At 42.2% G+C, this 26,260-nt stretch overlaps 1 protein-coding gene across 2 annotated transcripts in view; it reads right to left on the reverse strand.

The window, feature by feature from the left end:
• NUP98 (nucleoporin 98 and 96 precursor) overlaps positions 1-26,260 on the reverse strand; it is a 944,939-nt gene that overhangs the window by 415,544 nt on the left and 503,135 nt on the right. For both annotated transcript variants that reach the window (XM_086933760.1, XM_086933759.1), the window contains exon 20: positions 3,504-3,665. In XM_086933760.1, coding sequence (XP_086789886.1) covers positions 3,504-3,665 — 162 coding nt within the window. The remainder of the gene's footprint in view (positions 1-3,503; positions 3,666-26,260) is intronic.

Raw genomic sequence — 26,260 nt, forward strand, 5'->3', positions numbered from 1 at the left:
CACGTGTGCGGCATCCACCTGGCCAGGGCTGTCACGTGCACATAGGGTCATGGAGGCTGCCCCCACAGCCCCTCCCTTCTGGAACCTACATAGTGAGTGAAAAGCCTTATTATGAGCGGGGGTCTCCCAGCCCATGTCATGCCACCTGTGGGAGCTTCCGTGGACCATAGGGGCGGGGCTATGGAAAGGGGAACACATGACCGAGCCACCCATCCCCCACCTCATGAAGTGGTATGTCCTGGGTTACTGTAAGGGCAGGGGGGCCCTTGTCACTCCCGGCATCTCTAGGAATGTAGTTACTGTAAACTGCGCGCCAGGTAACTCACTTACGCTTGCATGCAGCCTCAGTGAACTTTGGAGGACACTGGGTAGGGCACCTCCTCAGTCCCACCCCTAAAGTAGTGTAGTGACCACTCACTGTAAACGCTGTCTCTCGAGGAACTCCCTCTCACACCTGTGTATGTTGTGCCATGGAGATCATTGGCAGCCAAGCAGTTCCCTGTCACCCCCTGCGTCAGTGTAACCGTTTACTATAAACTCAGGCTGCCATGGTGCAAATTTGTAGTGCAAAGCTGCACAGCAGCCAAAGTTTCTGCACAGCATTTTTCTAGGTGGAGAGAGCAGGGTAGAGTCATATCTACTAAGATCTCTCTCCCACCGCTGGTGCACAACCAGGGTGCCTAACACTAAGCACGTACCTTTGCACCACAGTGCACCATAGTGCAATGGTGTGAGGCGCGTGAGGGACACTGCACTGAATATGCCTAGAAAAACTTTAAAGCTTTTCACACATTGGATGTATTATACAGTGCCGCAGACATTAAAACGTTTCACCAATTTAACACCAACAACGGTGTGTAGTGAATCTTCCATTATGAAGCTGGAATTTGTGTCGCGCACAGTCTCGCATTAGTATGCCTCACAGCGCTCTCGGCTCCCTGGGATGCATTTCCACAGAGTTCCAAGGTTCCCACCATGGACAGGAGTCTAGGAGGTCCAGGGATGATATGTTGCATGTATTGTGCACTAACCCCTAGCTAGATTGGGTGCCAACGTTTCAAGTAATTAATTTACTTACCTGGCTGCATGAGCGCTATAAAAGATGTGTGGCCAAGACGGAAGGCCAGGACCGTGTCAGTAACGAGCTACAAATCTAGTACAATTGCTCAGAATTTTCTAGAAATTTCTAAACTGCCACAACCCCTCTAAACAAACAAAAGGTTCCTTAACCTAGCATTGATATGAAAAAATGAAAATCCTTACCCTTCCATTAGTGTTGCGAAGTGACTTAGGAGACCTTGGGCGCTATATGAATCTGCCAAATAAATAGATACTGCTTCCATTGAGTAATTCCCATAAACTTTATATATGGACAGGACAAGAAGCCGCTAAATGGATTAGATTTGGTAACATTTAATAGTAAGCTGTATTTTGATAGAGCTGACTAGTGTCTATGTTAACCAGTCTTCTAAACAGCAGGTATGGTTTTTACCTAACCACTAATTTTATCCGTTTCAGGTGGCTAAAACTTTGAGTGGACGTGCCACGATTTTTAACGGTTACCTTTAGGTTAACACACTTCTGCAGGTGAAGCTTAAACGTTCGTAGCGACATCAAAATTAACTTCCCTTTTGCGTTTAAACGGCAAAAATATGTATTGCCGCAGTCACATGCAGTCTTGTCAGCCTGAGGGGGATGAACTGCCGGCCCACCCCTACCTTGTTCTGAGTCTCCATGGGCTACCCAAAGATCACTGCAGTTGGCTCTCAACCCGCTGAGTTATCTAGCAGCCTATAAAACCAGGTTCTAAGCCTTCTGAGATCTTCAGAAGTCACGCAAACTTACACAAAACACCCCTTGATCAGTCACCTATGTTTCGAGTAGACAGACATTCCCCAAACAACAACCCCCAAGATGCAATCAGCCCAAAGATGCCCAGAGCACACAATGTCACAAAGCACAAGCCCCCGGGATGCCCAGAGAACACAAAGTCGCGAAGCACGCAGCCCCAGGGATACAGAGAGCACACAGCCCCCAGGATGTACAGAGCACACAGCTGGGGTCAGGCTTACCATGGTGCTGTGAGTCCACTCAGCAAGTGACTCGGCACACGCCGTGTTACAGACCCATTCCCATGCACTGAATGGGGAGCTATGTCCCGTGCCCGTCAGCCACACGCCAGCCAATCACCACTCGGGCTTTGTGTGTACAGAGAGACAAAGTGATGCTCACCTTTTCACCGGAAGTTACTTTTTTGGAGAGTGGAATCAAGTGTTCAAGGCAACATTCAAAGGGACACTACATTAGTTTTCAAAATATAATAAGAGACAGACACAGGAGCAAGGGAGGGGCCGAGACGTTGACAGGAAATCAACCTGAAGGGTGATTGCCAACCAAAGGTCACCCACCCAAAACGCAGAAAGGTAGAATCAGGGACCCTGCAAGTTAATTCCCTTACTCTTCAGACTCGTACTTTTTCTGACAAGCGTTTTCATTGCTAAAGAGAAATACGCATTTTGGCTATCGGTCCTTGCACCCGTCTACATCTACAGACTGGGCAGCAGTGTTCCATTCAAACCGCAATCTTCCTTTGAATACGCCAGAAGCCGCCTATCAACTAACACCCAGTAAACATACAAAGAGAAGCCATCTTTTGCAGTCTTTGATTAAAGGGGAGGAGAGTAATAACAAGCATCCACCTCTTGTCTTTATGGGGCCATGTGTTTTGAACACATGGACCCAAAAGATAAGAAACCTTTTGCAACAATAGGAAAGCAGGCAAGCCTGTCCAAGTCAGCAGTCTGAAAAAGTCAAAAAGTACACGTCATAAAAAGCTTTTCCAATGGCTGGACACCGTTTAGCATAATCACCGACGCCAGCCAATGTAAAAGAGGGGCAGGGCTTAAAGCCCTTTACAGAAGTTACTCTAAATCATTAATCTTGCCGAGCAAGGTAGCATGTGCGCAGCCACGCTAGCAGAGACCTAAAAACTCAGCAAGGGGCACTTTTACAATTAATAAAAAAATGTTAGGGAAGTTGACAAAAATGCTTTTTTGGTGAAAGCGCCCCATATTGCGCTTTCAATTTAATGGTGGCAGTGTCTTTCTTTAGACACGGCTTGTCTAAGATAAGGGGCGGTCACTTAAGTGAAAGCGCTGCATATGTGCGCTTTCACAAACTAGCATTTGCAATGCAATTGGTCTTGCATTTACGAGAGTTGTGTAACTGTAAGACCTAGTGCATTGCAAATGCTTGCTCTTATTAGTTGCCAAACACCATTGGTGATGTACAAAGACAGAACATGATGAAACTAGTTATCTTTTGGTGGAGAATCCAAGCACCTGTGCTTTCAAATTTAAGCCAACAGGTTTGCCTCAACCCGCAAGACGGCTATAAAAGCAATTTTTATCTGACATCTTAATATCTCTACTGCTGCTTCGGGTATACAGCAACAGGTCACATTTAAACGGATATTCTAATGTATATGCTTTGAATTGGCTTACCGGGGATGGAGGGGTTGGTTTGCCATTGAGCGCCATCTGCTGGACAGTTTGCCCAGGGGGTGGGACAGGTGCAGTTTTTAACTTTTTTGCATCCGTTTTAGCCAAGTTATCTTCTTCTTCCTCATCAGACTCTTGTAAACCATACTTCGAAAAATGATCGACCTATCGAAAAAAGAAAATATATTAGACAGAACATGTCTGGATACTATAATGTATGGCAAACTACATACTCTAGATCTTGACCTACTTTTGTTCATGTTTGGCTCTACTCACCTTAGGTTGAAACTAACATCTGCTATTTGTTTAAGAATACTCGCATATGCCGAGAAGAATATGACCGAAGGTAGTATATAAACACAAATGTTAACAATGTGGGGTGAATGCATGTAGGCTGTAGAGGTGGAGCTCACCTGTTTCGTGCTTGGGTAATACACCCATATGTTGCGGTGCTCTAAAGGAAGAGGAACTCACCCTGCACCCTCCAAATGGGATCCAACAATGAATCCTATCAATAATACGAGACCATGCTCCTAAGCAAAAGCTTCAAATTCACACAAAATTTGCAGGTAATTAAAACACAAAGAATAGTCTTAGTTTCCTTTCTTTCTTCTCTTAGCCAGCCAACACTTGTTTCGTCATGTAGGGAAAACGGGATTTAAGGTATGCGATTAACATATGGCTTGCGGTCACCATACAGGAGTGCTATATATTTTGTATCAAATTCTAACTTTGACTGATCAGACATAGAATAGAGAGAAATACAGGTACACCTTAACATAAGTGGTCGGTGTAAATGTTGGGTTATGCATGAGATTGTTACACCGCACGGTTTGGATATAGATTCATGCCACGTCCTATTTAATTCACAACTGAGCATGGTTAATCTGAGTTGAGGATTATTTTAAAAATTGGGACTTTTTTTTTTCTCAACAGATTGGACTAGAGTTTCATGAGTATTTTGAGCATGGGTTTCCACGCATTTACACTACGAGGTGTTTCCTTATGTAGCACCAAGGCACAGGTGCATTCGGGCGGTGTTTTATATGCACACTGCAACCAGTATGATGTCGTTTATTGTATCTTTTAGCCCTATAGAAGTCATGGTTAATCCCAACACAACAAAACACGTTGGCTGTCTAAGAGAAGAAAGAAAATAAAGAAACAGAGAATATTCATTGTGTTTTAATTACCTGCAAATTTTGTGTGAATTTGAAGCGTGTACTTAGGAGCATGGTGAAGTATATAAACCCAATTTAACACTAGTGACAACTGAATAACCTTGTAACAGCCCATTTATTCCCTATGATCATGCAAACAGCCAAGAAAAACACTGAGTAAATGAGACAAAACTATACCAAACTGTCCACCTGCACACTGCTCTAATAATATGTCCAGACATGTGGAATCATTAGTAAAGTACCACAAAAAAAAGTGCACTGCAAATGTTGTAGCCTTAGAGAAGCGGCTGCTATGTAAAAAATACATACTTTAATTTACCTGCATTTGCGGCTATAAGGAAAATATGCTACATAAAATAAATACCATATTGTTTAAAAATAAATTCACTTTTGCCATTCTATTTGTAACCACTTAAAATGCTGCTGTAAAGAAAGAAAATTACTTTTGAACTCACTAGGTAATTATTTTTCTTCCAAATTGCCAATGTTTCTCATCTGGGGTTTACCACTTACCAAAATATGTCAAAAATATTAAGGTTGTTTTATTGTTTTGATACAAATAAGTTAATGAAGTATGTAAGTTGTAAAGGCACCAGTAACATTCAAACTTTAACTGTGAGAATTGTAAATGGTTATAAATAGTGGTGGAAATTAGTCAAAAGTTATTCTGTGCAAGTGATCTCTGCACTTAGATAAGATAAGCAAAAAAGGGGATTCTAAAAAACTATTCATATCTGAAAACTCACCATTATTCTGAACAGTCGCAGGAGTGACTTGTCCAAACCGGGACAACACTATCCTATTGTGTGATTCTGCTCCTGAAAGCACTCAAAAAGGCATGCCAATATACACTTAAAAATAGTTAACCCACAGGGTGTTCCTACCAGAGGTTACAGAAACAAAAACACAGCCTAGCAATACATCCAATGACACAGATGACACCCAACTTATCCTCTACCCGACAACCACAGCCAGAACCAACTTCACCAACTGCATGCAAATGGTACCAGTCGGGATGCAAAACAACTGCCTGCTGCTCAACTCAGACAAAACATAAGTACTGATATTCAGCAACAAGACCTCCCCATGGTACTCCACCTGGTGGCCGTGAGCGCTAGCACCAACACTCTCACCCACTCCCACAGACCTCACAAGAAATCTAGGGATCATCCTAGATGACAAGCTCAACATGACCGTTAAAGGCAATGCAGTGTGCACCTCCTGCTTCCACATCCTACACATGCTGCGAATGATCGACAAAGGGTTGCCTCAAAATACCAGTTGGACTGTCAAACAGGCACTCATCACTAGCAGGCTGGACTACAGTAACACACCCTGAGCCAGAACCTCTAACAAATCCTACACAGACACTAGACTCTCCAGAACACCTGTGTAAGAGTCATACTCTACCTCCCACCCCACACTGCACCGCGCCCACCTCACACCTCAGGAAGCTTAACTAGCTCCCCTTCACAAGCACTGCCAATTCAAACCCACACATACAAAGACCTACACATCACAGGACCAGAATATCTGAACAGCCACATACACCTTCACCAACCCAACAGACACTGCCTAATTCACACACACACATTCCTCACTTCAGCAAAAACTAAATTGGTGGTCGCTCATTTTCCTACATCTCACCCAAGACATGGAATGACCTCCCTCAACACATCAGTGTCCTCCTCACTTCTTGAGTTCTGCAGAAGCCTAAGACCTGCTATTCGTGTAAGTACCTTGGTGACAACAACCCTACACACCTGCCCAAGCGACAAACTCTTGAGTGATTAGCGCGCTATAAAAATCAATACAACATAAAACCCACATCAAGAGCTTATGCAGACAAGCTGATCCCCACCACTAAACTGAGACACAGCAAATTAGGGACTGAAGACCAACAACTAGTTCAAGGCAGAATTGGGAAATCGAATAAGAGTGTAAATAACAGGAATGTCACGGACTGAAATTGCGCTCTGAAGAGGATAAGACATGCTGCCCACCACACACAAGGGCCTCCCACAAAGCCAACCAACTAAAAATGGGCCTTAGATCAGACGGATGAACCAAAGCACAAACTAAAAAAATCTTCAAGTGACCAGCCCAAAAGTCCTAAAACATCAAGCTGTACCTCCCAACACTGATGAACTGATGACATTCTCAAAAAACAGATGAAAAAATCCCCAATTTCATATTACTTAACCATGTTCTTTTAATATGCTGATTTTAAGCAATTGTATGGCTGGACTGTTATTTAATATAACCAGCAGAGGATAAACGTGCGGAAGATGCTGACTTTTGAACTTTAACAGTAAAAAACCCCAAGAGCTATAAACCTGGCTTTCCAATACATCTCTGCCACGAAACTACTATGAGCCTATGACAAAATGTTGGCATGGAATTAGACTGATTAATGTGAAATTCAGATACTACTTTGAGAAAAAAAACTTGGCTGGGTCCTAATGACTACTTTAAGACTGTGCAGCGTTCATAGTAACAAGAGGCTTGAATATCACTAACCCTCCATGCCATAGTTATAGCTATTAAAAAAAGTAGCCTTCCATGAAGTACATGCAAATGAACCCTATGAATAGTTTTGTAAGAAGAACCCATTAGATTAGAAATACAAAAACTGAATTCCCAAAGATGGTCTAACTGGTGGAAAACCTTTATAATGATCGTAATAGCAGCAAGACATACCTTTAATAAAGAACTGCAAATCTAATCCAGTAAATAAGAGAAAGTCTTAGTTCCCTAACTTTTCTGTCACTTTGTTGGAGAAATGGGTTTTCAATACACCAGATGCAAAATACCTTCCATTTGAAAGCATAGGAAGAGTTTGGCTTATTTAAAACAGCCATACATGTCCCTAGGAAGAATCAGGTGCCTGTACGGTAGCAGTTCCGGAGACGTGACATAAAAAAACAAGACTAGTAAGTTGGGTTGTAGGATGTGACTGCTGAATATTCATTCAGATCCTATCAAGATAAGACTCACTCTGGAGAAAGCAAATTTGATGATTACTGATGGAACTGGAAATATGGTGGGAAGTGCTTGCAGAAGCTTATCTGACCAGTCGATCAAAAGAGCATTTCCCTTTGTTCTTGGTTGGTAGAACCTAGAAGTGAAAACTGGGCATCCAGTTTGCTACGTTTGTGAACTGATTTAGCTGTGAATACCCTCAAGTGCCGAATAATTTTCAAAGTACTTCATTTATGACTCGCTAGTGACTCTCTTGGATAATCACAAGTGAGTATATCTCTGTATTCTAAACCCCTGGAAGGTTAACAGCTGAGTTGCAGGTCTCTGGCTATGCGCCATATCCAAATAGTTTGTGGTTCAACAGCAGTTTGGTCCCTTCTTGCTTGTTGATGTAATGAATTATTGCAGTACTATCCATTTGAACAAGCAAATAATTGGTCTTTAGTGCAGGAAGATACGATATGGGCTGTACTCAACTATAGCAGACTGATACGGTGCAGGTTTCAGGGGAACGTGTGGCAGTTGATAAAACTATGAAATTATCAAAAATTAAGCCAATGCTAACAGGACGCAGCAAACAATCACTCAAAATACAAACTAGACCAAGAAATATCTTAACCTGTCAAAATACAAACACTTAGTCAACTCACAAACCACCTGGAATTATACATTACTAGAAGCTGCAAAGGTATTCTGTCTAATGAGGAACAGTAGATCTGCACTTATATCAATACAGTATAATCTAAGGTCAGTGACAGCCACAGCAGGAGAATGCATATCAGACCTACATGCGGATCGCGTCAGCATGTGATAATGCACTTGCAATCTTACTCATCACACGCCTAAGAAGCCTGCTGTACAGTCCATCACTCACTTGCACTAATTACCACATTATTATCATTATTGTTAGGGACCATATTATCATTATTGTTAGGGACCATATCAAAGTAGACTGTGGCAAGGTAAATTTGTTGATCATGCTTAACAAATGATAGGATTTTAATACTATAAACCATTTAATTCCAATATTCAAAATCATTTTGACAGCAGGTTCTTTGTCAGAAACAGCAAAAACAGTTTGCATCCTTCGTGGACAGAAAATCTCAGTTATCCAAATATTCAAATCACCACAGATTACAATTTCAGTGGTGCACCAAAGGGTTGTCTGTCATCACACATGATCAGTGCATCTCAGAAAGCCCGGTAGAACTTACTCATTGCTAGGTAGATTTTCACAAGAATGCTGAAACAGAACTTTTCCAAATAATACATAACTGCAGTACGGATGACAATGGAAGGAAAGTTTCTTGCCAATGAACTTAATACTAAATGGTCAAAAATAGAATTAGTGCTAACCGGGTTAAAACCTACCAGACTACGACCAACTACAGATCTAATATACTCAATGGAATGGAAGACTTCATTCGTCTTTCACACGAAAACAACTTATCACGTGAACAATTTACTAACCACAGTGAAACGGGTATATAATCTGAAAAACATTCAAATAAAATTGTAGTCAGTTGCATAGATTGCAAGCCCTTCTAGAACAAATAGTGATCATCACAACTGCTATATATCTGTAAGTATGGACTGTTGAAATGTCTTCATCTGGGTATTTAGAAAGAATGGTAACAAGTTTACAACAAAATACAGACCGCTGAAGCTAAGAAAAATAGCAAAGATAACAGGGATAACATACTTCACGGGAATAGCAGAGATTACACCAGCTGACTATCCAACGAATACTGTTCAACACCCCTGTACATGTGGTTTCATCACCTCTGATAATACATGACTGTTGCCCACTTGGAAAAGCCTTAAAATTGTTTAACAAGTAACTTGCTAACTAAAAGTAACAAAGCAGGAGCTGCTAAATTGTCTGAATGATTTTTCCAAAATTATGGACAGGCACATCAACCATTGCTACAATAAGCTAAAACATTTTTTCTTTTCAGTCCATGTCAGAATACAAAAGTGTATATTCTGGGAACCTTCAGGGAAGTCCATGCCTAAAGTGGGAGTGAAGGTGCCACATCGCCCCAAGGGATGAACTATTTTCCCAATTGTAGTAGGAGGGACCGTCAATTCTTTGAGGACTGCTGCTGCTTTCTTCCGAGCAATTTCTGCAGTTAATCCAGCAAACAAATCTGCAAAGAGTGACACATACCGTTTTTGGAAGAGGAAGCTGGGCCTTAGACCAATCTAGATGCTAACATGGTGAGTTTACAGCAGGAGATTTAGCAGTGTGAGCCAGGGTTTTTCACTTTGTAGGCTGTTCATCAACTGACCAGGTAAACCACTCCTTCCCAAAGTGGGGAGGGGGTGTCTTGCTAAGGAAGGGCTCTTTTAGTCATGCATGTTCCCTCGCACCCTTCTATAGCTTCTGAATGTTAGCAGACAACATGCCCAAGGCACCTAGAAATCCACCTTGTGGCTCTCACAACACAAGATTGATACAAGGGGTTTGCAGATCTTGTTGCAGATACTCTACTATTGGATTGGATTAACGTGTAAAGTTGCCTTGCAGTGAAGAGATCCAATACATTTTTCACCTATCTTCAGAACTAACATGGAGTCAGTACTCAGCAAGGATTCGGGACTGTGCCCAGGGTTAGGTGCTGCAGCAACCATCGATGAGAGCACCAGACAGCAGAAAGGCACAACTTGCTTGACTCTGTACCAGCCTGTGTATTTCCATGTTGACCATTTAAGAGGAATGAAGCGTCTCACACCCATCTACTGTCCTTTATATCAATCTATTTTAAACTAGCAATCATCTTCACAAAGTCTTCGAAGTAAATACTGACACGCCCCCACATTTCCACCACTGATTATGTACTCTTGTTTCCAGCCGAAAAGCTCTGGTTATTTCACATTTCACCAGTGCTCTGCCAGACATAGCACTCAAAGAAAATAAAAAGCTAAAGCTAACCAGCTGTTAGTTTTGCTTGCTTTTCCCTGGAGGCAGTGCAGGAGCAGGTTGATTACACAATGAAGTTAAAGGCTTGAGGTTTCTGTCTCTGGTGTATCAGATGAAAGCAATCACAGCATAGAGAATTGAGTAAGGCTCAGAAGCCGAAAGGCTGACATATGCGGATTTGTGTCCTTGAATTCCATTCTAAGCCCAAGTAAAATGACCCTGGAAACAAAACTCATCATTTGGAACTGCAGCTGAATAAGGAAAGGGACCCTCAGACCACCATAATAAATTGGTCCAGAGACCATCAGTTAGACCAATAAGATAAAAAGAGCTCTATATCTAACTGTGGCATATTCAATAGGCCTGCCACATGAAAGGACCACATGGAGAGCATACATTCATATTTTGCAGGACACTCTGGGAACATTTCCAGACGAGTCCGCTGCTCAAAAGTGCACTCATTCAGGTCACCACACAGAATTAAAAAGGTCACACAGTCAGAACATTTCCAAGTTCCAGCACTTTTTCTAGGGACAACAATCCATGAAAGCAAGATAGTGACCTGATTTATTACCAGATGCATTGTGGGGAAGGTTCTGTACCAGACCAATAACCAGATAACCATTAAATCAAGCAAAGGCAGTGAGTATTAAGGTCCCCCTTTTGTTTAATTTGGGCAGAAAAAGAGTTTCATGTCAGATGAATCCAATAACTGGTACATGTGTATTGGTTGAGGTCCAGACACCTTCTGACAAAGCTTCCAGTGTATTCCTGGTCTTAGTACATGCAACCTGTAGCTTCAGCGTAATAAGAGGTCTTATCATCTTAGGTTGTTAGTGCACCTCGGCATACTCAGGCATTGTACCAATAAGTAGGCCTGTGTAAGAGGCTTAGAATGGTGCATTTCAGAAACTGAGTTAGGTTGGGCTTTGTTTCCCCTAACAAAATACTCAAAAATATAATTGGATTATAAAATGTTGGTCATAATATTGAGAATACAAAATATCATGGACGAAAATATGTAAGTATATTATTTTAACAATTTATTATTGTTAACTGTATTGCATTATGTAATTATTTATTTTATTGTGCAATTTATATTTTATCATTTTCAAATATTTTAATTTAGATTTGTTTGGTTCGATTAATTATGAGATTGGGTGGGTAGTGTTTTATTATAAATTCATTTTTTATTATTTGCTTACGTGTTTAATAAAGTTAATTTATCAAATGGATTTTTAACCTGGATTGAGGGAGATTGAGTGACTAGTGTACTTGTATATCAATTTGATACAATATATGATAATTGTTAATTTTTTATCTCTAAGTTTAAATCTAATTTAACAAATGTATATTTGGTACATGGGGCATTTTTGGAATGAGAAGGTAGTGTTATTTTAATAAATATTTGAATAATAGCTAGAATAAAAATTATCGAGTTTACTAATTATCTATTACGTTTCTTTATTTGGGATGGTTGATGGAAAGGGTTTATTAATTATGAAAAATTTATTATTTTGGTGCGACTACATTTGATAATATATATATATTTTTTTACACTTAATAAATGTAGGACTTTCAAATAGATTACATTACGAAAAATTGAACCAGTGTCCTGTTTTTTTACCCATCGTCCCCATTACCCTCACAAGCTGAAAGCAGTTTCGCAAGATTTGACTGTCAAAATAGTAAATCCTGCTGATGGTAAGTTGCTGTTCATCATTTTATCAAGGATTTTTTCAAAGTTATTTTGAGCATAATTAATTTAAAGTAAAACGTATATATTTTAATAAAAAAGTATCTATTTTCTTTAATTTACAATACTTTTGCAATTTAAAACCATTTTCTAAAATGTAAATAATTATAACGGATAAACAAATTTAAAATGCTTGAATTAAAAAAGAATAGTTATCTATATTTTGTTTTAAGTTTCAATATACATTACACAATTTTATTTATAAATTGTGTCAAGTAAATACGTTACTGTAATTTATAATTTAATATGAAATTGAATTTTTATTAATTATAAATGTTTTATAAAAATGAACTAAAATCCTGATAAATTGTCAACTAATTTGATATCTATTTTATTGTAATCATTCCTTTTACACAGTTATTTCATTCATTTTAAAATCTAGAAACACTGATTATTTATAATTAAATACACTTTACATTCAAATGTTGATACTTTGACTGTATTTTTTTAAACTTTACATTCCGTGTGTAAAGTCAATGTTTTCGTGGACTGTTAGCACAATATTTTAGCAAATTATATTTTCTCATACAAACTGGTTGGTAGGGCACCTCGAGCTGAGCAACATACAATGGACCTTCATTTCATAGCTTTCATGGGCATCTCACATGACGCTCCATCTAAAGTATGTGACGCACCTCGAAGTCACCAATGGGGAGTTGGTTCTAATCTGCTTATGGCTTTCTTAACTCTACTTCACCGATGAAAGCCCCACCAATGAAATCATATATAAATGAACTGTAGGCTGGAAGTGCTGCACTGTCAGAGTTACTTAGCACCCATGCACTGCAAAAAATGTGCATATCTGCTTCAGAGAAGGGACATTTGACACTTTAGAATTTACCAATGTCACAGGCAGGGACAAATATAGGACACTAGGGTGGTTGTGACTGATCAGAGCCTGCAATTTACTTTCAGTTGGTTCATTACACCAAGGCTTGCTATTCAAACAGTTTGGTGGTTTTGCCTGCATCTCAGGAGAAACAATTAATCTGAATCGTATGGGAAGAGAATATCCCAGCGCTAAATTCTTTAAAAAAAAATTCAATGGGAAATGAAAGAGCATACGAGAAACCTGCAAATCCTTCTTAGCGAACCCCTTAAAGCAAGCAAAAATTTCATATGAAAAAAGAACAGAATGCTCATCATCATAAGGATTATAAAAGGTCTGACAACCTTTGTTCGTAAACTATTCTGATGAGAAGGGATGCTGCATACTGAAAACATTGCCTCACCATAATGTATGATAAATTGTCTTTATGGGGTGGAGGATCTGGTCATCAGTAGGTCTAAGGACTCTGGCCAGCAAAACACAAGAAACCATGTCATTAGAATAAAATCCTCCAGATCCGATTTGGAGCACAGAGTGGCTCAGAGGTAGGAATAATTCCATTACGGATAAGGTCCAGCTAGTCGTTGTGCAGAAAAAAAGGACTATCCTACTTTTTAAATCTGCATTGTGAACCAAATATTCATGCTCTGAAATCAGTACAGCTTTGTCAGCAAACCAACTCCTCATCAATCCGCATACCAAAAATGATTCAAACTGAGTTATGTCATGCTTCCGAGGCCATAAACTTTCCTGCTTCATCAGTGACCCAGAGCCCAGATCAAGCAGCACTTTGCTTAGATTCAAACATTAGGGCACTCTATTCACAGTAGACTATTAATTAGTTGTTGGGAAGATACTAGCCATGACTTGAAGAAAGCAAATGTCAGTATGGACAGAACTTCTGTACCAAAAAGCACCTTAACCATAGTTACTTGGACATGCAGATTACTTTCCATAGCCTCCAATGACACCAGCAAGTAAAATTCTCTTCTCTATGCACAATTTACTAATACATTTTTGGGCTTTCCCATTTTGCAAAATGCTTGGCTGTTTACATTTTAACGGTGTACACATTTTACTAAAATGAATCTGTAGTGCATAATCAATACTATACTAGAACCTTGATTTTAGATGCAGACTCAAGTGATGTTTATACATTAATAGAAGACTTCCGCATATTAGGCACATCAATAGAAAATGCATGCATAAATAAGGATCTTGCAAGTAGCAAACAATCACATTTGGCTTAAGTCCAGACCGACATAGCACAGATGTAGTGCGCTTAAAGGCCTTGTATGAACTTGAGAAATATTTTTTCCATTGATCTCAAGTACTTATGGCATTCTGGAAGAAATAACCCTGTACCTAGAGAACTGCCTCCAAATGCTTTGCTTTACAAATTAGGTGGTTGAATCACTAAGAAGTTTGCTGAAGGTAATCTAGGGTGTCTTGATTGAACACAGGGTTCAAAAAGAAGTCCGAGAAGCTGGTACACAGCTATGATCAAACCTGCATTCAGTGCACAGTGTTACTGTGGCAGCCAGTGTAGAGATCTGATGGCAAGGGAGAAAAGGGTATTTACATCTCATGACACATGAGCCGCAGTGCTCAACTTAGGACCTTTTGCAGTTTTTTTTTTGGTAGGCCAAGAATATAGTTCCAATGAACAAGACAGGATTACGGCAATGAGGACTGGAGTGATCTTTTGTGGGCTCAGAGGACAAGAAAGATGCCCTAAAGCAAGAATAAATACATGCAGAAAATTTGTTGTCGCAAATATATACTGTAGGAAAGGTTCTCTTAACATGGTCACCCCCACTTTTTGGCCACCGGTACTGAAGCTTTTGATTGGAAGTGCACTGGGTCCCTGCTAACCAGGTGCCAGTGCTCCTCCCCTAAAACAAATGTGCACATGCTAGGCAAGGAATTAAGCACCTGAGTAAGTCCCTGCTAAATTGTACCCCTGGTACTCATTGCATGGGTACTAAAGCGAGTCCCCAAGGTAGCAGCTATTATGCCACCAAAGGGACCCACATACAAACTGCATGCAGACTGCCATTACAGGATGCGTGAAATTGTGACAGCCATTCCGAAAACATGACATTGCCCACACAAGTTTGCAATGCTCATGTACACTACGAGCACAATATGCAAGTCACCCATACAGCAGGTCTTTAGAGCCTTATGGCAGGGTATATTATATATTACAAGTGGGGGCACATCTGCATGAGCAGCTATGCCTCTCTGATGCCTAATTCCATTGCTAGTCATTGCAGGCAATCAGGAAGCCATTTTAAAGATATGAACTTGTCTTTATGAGTTACCCAGTGACAATCACTGAAAATGTTGTTTAGTATCAAATACCATGTCTTGATAAATCTGTACAGATGCCAGCATCAGATTTATTGGGACATGCACACAGAGAGCACCTTAGCGGTACCCCTTGAAGCCCTACTAGTCACCTAGTGTGTTGGCAGACTGGTTTTCATCCAGCCTGTCACCACAGACTAGTTTCTCAACCCCTGGAAGGGAGAGTCCGTTCTCTGAGTTCAAGAACCATGCCTGCTTGGCAGAAGGTTTTTCTCATCTCTTCCAGCAGGACGGCTAGCGATTTAGCATCTCAAGGCCAGAGGCTTCAAAGCCTCTATCACCTTTGAAATGTAACTCAATAGCACACAGTGTGACGAACTTGCAGGTTTTCACTACAAAAATTGAGAAGATTTATCGAGATATATCTGATCAAAACTGAGGTAGCACCCCTCCTCCGGTGGCGACTAGCACGAGCTATATTAGCCATCTGCCCGCTTCCACGCACGCTCCCCTTCTTGGATGGCCAGATCTACATCCAACTGCTCTCTTGGAGAATTTGCTTAAAATAAAATGAGGCTCACCCACTGATCCTCTCCCCATCTAAATTCTCAGACTTCTGGATACTTCACAGCTTTCCACGATTTGTTCAACACTTAATCTCTCTCTGCAACATGCTAGAGTCCCAGCGTGCTGGCAGTATGCTATGGTGACTCCTTTGTTGAAGAAACCCAGGGCGGATCCTAAAGTCCTCTCCAATTTTCGCCGATTTCATTGTTGCCAGCATTCTCTAAGGTTATGGAAAGGCATATCTTCCATCACTTAGCTCAGTTCGTCTCCACCAACAACCTACTGTATCTTTATCAATCTGGGTTTCGTCCGGGCTTTTCGACTGAGACTACGCTTTCGGGCGTCACCGAGAACCTTCGCCTTATGCTCGATAGAGGAGATACAGCCGCACTGATCCTTCTCGATCTCAGTGCGGCTTTCAACACTATCTCCCATAATATCCTCCTCAGATCTCTGGCTGCCATGGGCATTGGTGGCAACGCTCTTAAATGGTTGGCGTCCTTTCTAACCGATCGGACGTTTCAAATCTTCTCTCATTCTTCTACGTCCAGAACATATTCTTCACCTTACGAGGTACCCCAGGGCTCGATTCTTAGCCCTCTTCTCTTCAATCTTTATGTCACTCCCTTGGCTCATATTGTGGATCGTGCAGGACTCACGCTGTTTACCTATGCTGACGACTCACAAATCGGTTTCTCCCCCATCACAATCGGATAAGACCTCCACCTCCCTCCTTTAGTCGGGTCTTAGGGAAATAGCCTTCTGGATGAACCATAACCTACTCAAACTGAATGGAGGGAAGACGGAGGTCCTGATCCTTGGGAAAAAACAAGATCTTTGGAGTTCCAAGCACTGGCCAGTCGAAATGGGACCCCTTCCATCTCCATCCGAGCACGTGCGCAACCTGGGAGTGACTATAGACAATGGGCTGACAATGCAAGCCCAGGTGTATAAAGTGGCGGCCATCTGTTTCACTATTCTGCGCTGGCTGAGGAAGATCCTCTGGATGCTGCCCGTGGACACCCAGAGGTCTGTAGTTAATGCCCTGGTGACCTGGTTGGATTACGGGAACATACTCTACCTGTGGGCTAACAAGGCAGTTACTAGGCGCCTACAACTGGTCCAAAATGCAGCAGCACGTTTACTCTGCGGCTGCAAGAAAGACAAACATCTCAGGGCGCCTCAGGGATCTTCACTGGCTCAGAGTAGAGAGCCGAGTGAAATTCAAAGCCCTGAGCTACATGCACAAAATTAAAACTGGGAAGGCTCCCAGATATCTGCAAACTCTTGTAAAAATGTATTCCCCCGCACGCACACTTCGCTCATCCTCTCAAGTCCTTTTCTGCATGTCTAAATACAGATTGTCAAGAATGGGCGGCAGGTCCTTTTCCTTCTTAGGTCCCAGACTCTGGAACTCCCTTCCTAATGCCATCTGTTCTGATAACTGTTACGGTTGTTTCTGTAAAGCCATCAAAACCTGGCTATTTACTCAGTAAATGTCTTCTGTGTCATATGGCTCCTGTTTCCGTTAGCGCCGGGAAACCCTTCTGGGTAGCTGTCGCTCAATAAATAAATAAATAAATAAATAAATAAATAAATAAATAAACTCCCGCTTCCCCCAGACCTAGGGAGGCCCACCCCTTAATTTGGGGCCCATTTGGCACCAGAGCAAGCAGGAAATTAGTTATTCTGGAGGCGTGTTGGTCAGGCTAACCACATCCCTAAGGCGGACTACCTGAAGTGAACAGCCCGAGAAGCGTTTCATCAGCTTGAATTTTGGTGAAATAGGGATTTCTGGTTTAGGATTATACTCACTCCCTACAGGACGTGAGCATTTAGGGGGGCGTAGTCACCCTAGTGGCAGGTAGTCTGTCGGCTACTACCATACTACCATATACTCTCCTAAACACCCCTAAATTGATTATTATGTGGTCCAGCAGACGCCAGATTAGACTTCCTGGGTACTGAAAGAGAACAAAGAGCAGACACAGTGAGAAACAACGACCTGCACAGAAACTTGCGCCAAATCCTGCTTTGCTGCTTGCTCTTTAAAACTTGCAAAGATCTACTTGTCCTGCAGCTGTGCAACATCCCCCAACAGTTGGAGGATTGTCCAGCACTTCTATAACCAGCTAGCATCCACGTTGGGGTGTAGGAGCCCTCCCCCTGCATCTGTAGGCACTGACGCATCTGCTCGGTTCACTGTGTTGCAGGCCATTGAGCATCACTTCAGGAGGAGATCTTCATGGCTCTAGGTCAGCTCAGTCTCTAACGAGTTTCGAGATGTTAAACCCTCCAGGAGCTCCCCTGCACCAATACCCTGAGTAACGGACACTTGCATCAGCCAAGGCTTGTGTTCTGTCCAGCCTGGACACCAACACCTTGGAAGCCTTCCTGCACATCAAGGGACATCAGGACAGACTAGAGTGGCCCTGCTGTTCTGTTTTTCACCCCTCTTTAGATACAAACTGTGAGAGCCTCAAAACCCAAGTAGTCAGCCAGCCAAAACTTCTGCACCAGAGTCCCACAGCCCCAGGTCTCTGACTTCTGGCTGCCTCCCCTGGACCTAGGGGTCCCCATGACTTGAGCCCTCCTTTCGGTTCACTCGTACTTGCCACAAGTCCCCTTTGCTTCTACGGAGTAGCGTTTGATGCTACCATCCCCACCAACACCTCTGCACCCGGACACAACAGGTCAGTTAAAGGGAAACACTGGTGGTACTTTGGACCTTGGTCCCCTAGCACCTTAAGTCCCAAAGGACACCTCGAAAGCTAATTGCAAGTACCTGTTTGCTAGGTGTGTTTTTCCTCCCATGGGTTATTAACACTGTAGCGTTCAGGCCTCATGTCTCAATACTGTTATTTGAATATTTAACTGTTTTTTTCTAAAATCTATATCTCCTACTGTACTTCAGTTATTCTAAAGATATTTGTGTCTAAATTAATATACAAATGTACTATATTTTTATAAATTGGTCTTGCATGTCTTATTGACTGTGGGCCAATTGTAGGAGCCCTAATACCGGTCGGAAACGGCCGATTTCGGCCGTTTCCGACCGGTATTGGGGTTTTCAGATGTAGGGGCATGTTATTTTAAGAATCGGTAATTTTACCGATTCGGTAAATATACCGACTCTGTAAAATACCGAATCAGTATATTTACCGAATCGGTAAATCCATATGTAGGTGACACTCCTAAGAGTGCCACAGGCCCTTAAGAGTCGGTATTTTACCACACAATGTTATTGTGTGGTAAAATACCGAATTCAGGTGTGCATGCACATCTGTGCAATGTGACACACAGACATGCCCTTAGGGCATGTATGTGTGCCACATGTCACACTAGCCTGTACTTGGGGTGCTAGAGGGTGTCAAAGTGACACCCCCTGCACCCTTGCAGGATTCGGTATTTACCAATTCGGTAAATACCGAATCGGTGTTGCCCATTGATTCCTATGGGCTTCAAGGCCCATAGGAATCAATGGGCAATATCGATTTGGTATTTACAGAATCGGTAAATACCGAATGTTACAGATTCTGTAAATTAGATTTTTAATTTACCTACATCTGCCTCCTTCTAATTTACGGATTCATAAATACCGAATCTGTAAAATTCTGTATTTATGAGTCGGTAAATTAGATTTACTTACATCTAGCCCTGTATGAACTAATTATTTACTGTGTATACAACAAATGCTTAAGACGCCTCTATAATAAGCCTTAGCTGCTCGACCACACTACCACAAATATAGAGCACTTGGAATTATTAAGCTATGTCCTGTAAACCAATAAAGGATAGATAGATAGATAGATAGATAGATAGATAGATAGATAGATAGATAGAAGATAGATAGATAGATAGATATAGTATTTCCTGAAACTGAAGCTCGGCTGCAAATAAAGAAAACTTGAAAATACTGGAGGTCGTGAGTGCTAAGAAGGTGGTGGTGGATATACATATACCTATATAACTATATATATATATATATATATATATACATATATATATACATATATATATATATACATATATATACATATATATATATATATATATATATACACACATATATATATATATATACACACATATATATACATATACACACACACACACACACCCACACACACACACACACACACACACACACACACACACACACACACACACACACACACACACACACACACACACACGCACACACACGCACACACACACATACACAAACTGACAACACTGGCATTCCTTAGGGGTCCATAATATCCCCTCTATTATTCAACATCTACCTAACCCACTTACCAAATCTGATTAAATCATACAACCTCACCTGTTTCGACAATGCAGATGACATCCAAATCATTTAAAAAATGGACAGCCTCTAAGATCCCTACAATTCAAAACTCAATAACTGCCTTCATGCCATAAACACATAGATGAATAACTATCTATCCCTCAATACCGCAAAGACAGAATATGAATGCGGAAAAAGGCAAGCCTATTGTCATAAGGCCTAAGTAAAAGGATGCCCCTCTAACATCAAGAGAAGTTAGAAACCTAAGAGCAACCATGGATTCAGACTTCTCTTTGAAATCTCATGTTAGCAACGTCACAAAGAGTGCCTTGTACACAATGAAGACACTAAGTTGGATCTTACCAACAAACTGCATACCAAACTCTAGCTCGTAATCTCCAAGCTGGACTATGCCAACAGCCTATACCTTGGAGCACCCGCATTCATTTTAAGCAAAACGCAACTCATCCAAAATGCTGATGCAAGGCTTCTTCTCCGCCGTCACCCATGAGAACGTATGACTCTAGACCTGCAATCGCTCCACTGGGCAATGTTCAAGCACTCTGAATTGTCCATAGAGCCTCCCAAGGAAAAGAATACTATACCCACAAAACCAACAGAACACTGCATGCCAGGGTTAAACTATTTATACCAACTTTTACTAAGAAATCTGTAGGAGGCACGGCTTTCTCAGTACAAGTTGTCAAGCTCCAGAGCTTGCCTAAGAGCCAACATTTGAAGCACCCAGGATCAGATACACTTCAGAAGACAGTTGGAAACTTGGCTATTTCCTAGATAACTGCACTAACTGCATCTAGGTAACAGAGCCCAAAAAAAGTATCACACCCTCAAGCGCAATCCTCCGCTTACAAAGTGCTTTCATTCATCGAGTAAGCAAAAAAAGGCTGAGCTCTAGTCCGCTGGGGCAATCCGTAGTTCTGTACTTCCATTTACAACTGCTTTGGCCCACAACATTAGTAAAACCATAATACACAGCAGACGGCAACAAATATTAACATACCTATTAAATTCACATAATACATCTGCTATGAGGGCTGTCCACCATAAACACTGTATACCAAAAAAACACAATCACCACATCATCAACAGGTTTGGAATAACTGAAAAGCTCGGTCACACATTACTGGAGAATCTGGGGATTTTAATACAGTCCATTCACTGCAGGTTCCAAATATCTGTACAATCTGACTGCTTCTTTACATTTCACATTGACACTTGTATATGGGCTGCTGGTAAAAATGTCTATCCCTACAGATCTCTCCACTTCTCTCTCTCCCTTCAGCCAAGCCAGCTCAGGACCACGACTATAGACAAAATCTCAAGACCAAACAACCCAGTTCTGCAACTATCAAAGCAGACTATAAAATATGAAAAACAATCAAAAAGTGGGCAACAGAAATTTCTATAGTACTATCTCCTTTAGGATGATTGTGAGACCCTCAACAGTTATTTTCTATAAGCAGCAGTGTCCTTCTGACGTACTTCTAGTCGATAGTAACATCATAGGGAACATCATAGGGTCTAACCTCCACCAGGAAGATTAGTCTCCTGATTTTCAAAGACAATTCAGGATCCCAAAATTTTGAAAAAGTATAAACATTATCTCCCACCCCCAAATTAAAAGAAAATAATAATTAAAAAACACGTGTGGGGGGTAGTGGCAAGTTTAAAAATGATAAAGTATGTGTACAGGGAATATTAGGTCCCACACATTTATGTGAAATAGCAGGTGAACAGGTTTCAGCCTTCTTGTGCCTTCTGCGCTTTAGTCAGGACCTCTGATTGTTTTCATGGATCCCACTAGGGATACCAGCAGGGACTCTTTCCCCTGCTTTTTTAATCATATACTCGTATAAAAAGGTTCGACATAGGTATTTACACTCTCCTCTTACAGGTGTCCCTTTTCGGGCTTCATAACATTACGAGAGGGATGCGGGTAAAAACGCTCCTCTAGCATCGCGAGCCTCCGACGTCTTAGCCATCCCTCTTGTCCTGAAGTAAGCCACCGCAGAAGACGCAAGTAGGCTGAAACATGTTGACCTGCTATTTCACAAAGATGTGTGGGACCTAATATTCACTATACACATCCTATTTAATTTTTAATCTTGCCACTACCCCCTTTTGTAAATATAACAATGTTTGAGATTTTAGAGGCAAGAGGTCATTTTAATACACTTTTTCACACTTTAGTGATCCTAAATTGTCTCTGAAAATTAAGGGACTATTATTCCTGGTGGAGGTTAGACCCTATAATGTTACTATCGGCTGCAAGTACGTCAGAGGAACACTGCCACTCACAATCAAGCTAAAGGAGATCCTACAGTTGGAATTTAGACAGCTGGGTTAGTATGGCCTGGTGTTCTAGGATACCATCAGGTGCTGCGCCACCATGAAAAACCCTTTGGACTTCAGCCGCATCCAAAGGCGAAGGACCCTCATGGCACAGGGTCCATAACCCCACTCCACCCTGCTTGCTGCAGTACCACATAGTGGTGGTAATGTCCGAACAACTGAACCAGCCTCAGTTTATTAGAAGGCAGGAAGGCTTTCAACACCAAGCAGATGCTTATAACTCCAACAATTTTATGTAAAGCTGAGACTTCGTCGGAAAGCAAAAGCCTCTCATATCCACTTCTCCCAGATGGCCACCTCAGCCCAGAAGAGATACATCTGTCTCCACTGTCAACCCTGGGTGCAAAGGGAGAATGGTCTGCTGCCAACCAAAATCGCAGTCCTGTAGCTACCACAGCAGGACTTTTGCAGTTTCCTACAATATCTGCTCTAGTGCAGAGAAGTCCACTTGATGTTGCTGCCCCAGAGACTTAATATTACACTGCAGAGCCCACACATGCCAGCTGGCATGCTTGACCAGCACGATACAGGTCATCAGCCCCAGCAGCCTCAGAGTCGACTTCGCCGAGATCTAGGATCGAGAAAAAGATTGGGAATCACTGCTCAAATGTACTTGATTTTCTGCTCACTAGAGGCAATACCACAACATCTACAGAATGACTGATCAGAGGAGGAGTCAAGTGTGACTTTGGCCCATTTATAGTGAAACCCAGCGATGAGAAGAGGTTCACTGTAGTCTGGAGGTGGTTGATGACTGCCTTGGGAGAGCCCTCCACCAGTCAGTCAGTCAGTCTTCAAAGTAGGGTAAGACTGGAACAATCTACTTCCAAAGGTGTACTGCCATCACTTTTGTGAACACCCATGGCGCACTGTGCGGACAAGCGGGAGCACAGAAAACTGAAAATGTTCATGGTGCACCATAAACCGCAGGTAAAGCCTGTGGGCCCGGAAGATGGGGATGTGAAAATATGCGTCATTCAGGTCCAACACTACCATCCAGTCCCCAGGGTTTGAGGGAGGAGCATCTTCGATTTATCCTTCAGGAAGGCTTTGAGAGGAACACAGGTCCAGGATTGGACAAAAGACCAAGAAGTAGTGCAATTCTGGGTCCTAAAAAGGGTCTACATGTTGTGCTGCAGCAAAGACAGATGGCTTCCATGTCAGCCATTCTTAAGACTGTTGCATGGACGGAGAGGACACCAAAAACAGGAAGGCATATCACTGAACGATCTGTAACACCCACTCTTCTGAGGTGATGGACTGTGACCTTGGCAGGAAACTCCAGATCCTGTGCCCAACAGGAGGGCAGTGTGCTGGAAAAGGCACATCAAAGAGGCTTGGGGGAGCAGTAGCCAGAGGGACGGTGGACTGTGTAGCTCACTGGCCCTGTTTGTGTATTATGAAGTCCTCTGCCATGGCCACGAAGGGGCTGGGATGGCTGATGGGCCGACAGGGTCTGCTGACTGTGTGGAAACCATCTGCCAAATAAGCGCAAAGGGTGAAACTGGGGAGCTGGTGGGCGCAGAGCAGTAGAGAGACCAAAAGAGCAGGCAGAAGCTCCGCTGTTCGTAAAGCGCTCGAGCACTTAGTCAGCCTTGTTCCCAAAAAGACAGAACCCACCAAAGGGCATGTTCATCGATCAGAGTATTTTGGACACCTCCTAGAAAGCCAGTGGAGCACATACAAGCATGTCACATTGCAACACTCGCCGCACTGGCGCAACCCAAAGAATCTGTGCTATCTATACCACAATCTGTACAAAATTGGCTATGTCCCAGGCATCTCACATGGCCTAGGAAATAAGAGGTACAAGTCTCCTCTGAAACAATAGGCAAGACTGGACTCAGTGAGTCTCGTAGGGCATGGCTGTCGCAAACCATTTAAGCAAGAGTTATTAAAAGATTACCAGACAAGACCTGTGGAGGAGAAAACTCAGTGTACAAAGGGGTCAATACATTTTCATTCCATGTCCAACGGGGAAGCTTGAAAGAAACAAATTAGGTTGCACCCTGCTACCTGAAGCCTGCAACACTCAAGTAGCGAAGGAAGGCTCTCATGCAAGAAAGTCTGAGTCCCCAGGACCTGAACGGTGGCCTCAGGCAATAGTCATGATTTACCAGGGGCCCTTGGAGAGGGTTTACCCAGGTCCCCAAAAGGCTTGTCTTTCGAGGTCTTGTTGCACTGGGGAAGAGGCTCAGAAGCAGCGTGGCCAGGATCAGAATCTATGCCAAAAATGACATAAGGAATATGCTACTTACCAGTATGCATCTGTTCTTGGCATGTAGGGCTGCTGACATTCATATCTGTGCATAGATCTCCGCCTAGTGTTGGGTCCGGATGATTGCACATTGTTGTCCTGGAAGAGTCTTCGAAGTATCACGAGATAGGTGGCTCCTCCCCCGGACTACAGTGCGCATAGGCATCCTCTCCATCCTCAGATTGTTTTTTGCCATAGTGGCAGGGATGGAGTATGATACAGTAAGTGATGTCCATGCTATAGAATAATTCTGAGTGCTACAGCTGCGACAGGCACCGGGGAGGAGGGCGGGCAATATAATTGTCAGCAGCCCTACATGCCAAGAACAGATGCATACTGGTAAGTAGCACATTCCGTTCGAGGCATGTGGGCTGCTGAATTCATATCTGTGCATAGAATGTATAGCAGTCTCGCCCTTAGCGGTGGTTGCCCGTGCCAGCTGCAGCAGTCTGAAAAAGAGTCTTGAGTACAGCTTGTCCTACAGCTGTTTGGAGTGTACAACTACGCAGTAGTGTTTGGTAAATGTATGTATGGTAGTCCATGTGGCTGCTCTACATAAGTCTTCTAGAGGAATGTTTCCCAGGAAAGCTATGGATGCCCCTAACTTGCGTGTTGAATGCGCTCTTGGGGGAACTGTTAATGTGCGTTTAGCTTTCTGATAACAAATTTGTATGCACTTAACAATCCATCTGGCTATACCTGATTTGGAAATGGGGTTGCCTTTGTGCTGTAGTGAAAAGGCAACAAACAGTTGCTTAGTTTTCCTGAAAAGTTTTGTCTTATCTATATGGTACAGGAGAGCTCTTTTAACGTCTAGGGTATGCAGAGCTCTTTCTGCCACTGAATCTGGATTTGGGAAGAACACTGGCAGTTCTATAGTCTGATTGATGTGAAACTGGGATACCACCTTTGGCATAAATTTAGGGTTTGTACGTAGCACTACCCTATTTGCATGAATTTGTATAAATGGCTCCTGAATAGTTAGGGCTTGTAGCTCACTAACTCTTCTAAGTGATGTAATCGCCACTAAAAGCGCCACTTTCCACGTTAGGAATTGTATCTCACACGAGTGTAGAGGTTCAAAAGGTGGTCCCATCAGTCTGGTTAGAACCAGGTTCAGGTTCCAGACAGGTGAAGGTGGGTGTCTTGGAGGAATCACTCGTTTGAGGCCCTCCATAAAAGCTTTAATAGCAGGTACTCTGAAGAGTGAAAGGTGTTGCCTGTTCTGAAGATAAGCTGCCACCGCAGCTAAATGTATACGTATGGAACTGTAGGCTAGATTGCATCTGTG

Source organism: Lissotriton vulgaris, chromosome 8, assembly GCF_964263255.1.
Source record: "Lissotriton vulgaris chromosome 8, aLisVul1.2, whole genome shotgun sequence".
Taxonomy (NCBI): Eukaryota; Metazoa; Chordata; class Amphibia; order Caudata; family Salamandridae; genus Lissotriton; species Lissotriton vulgaris.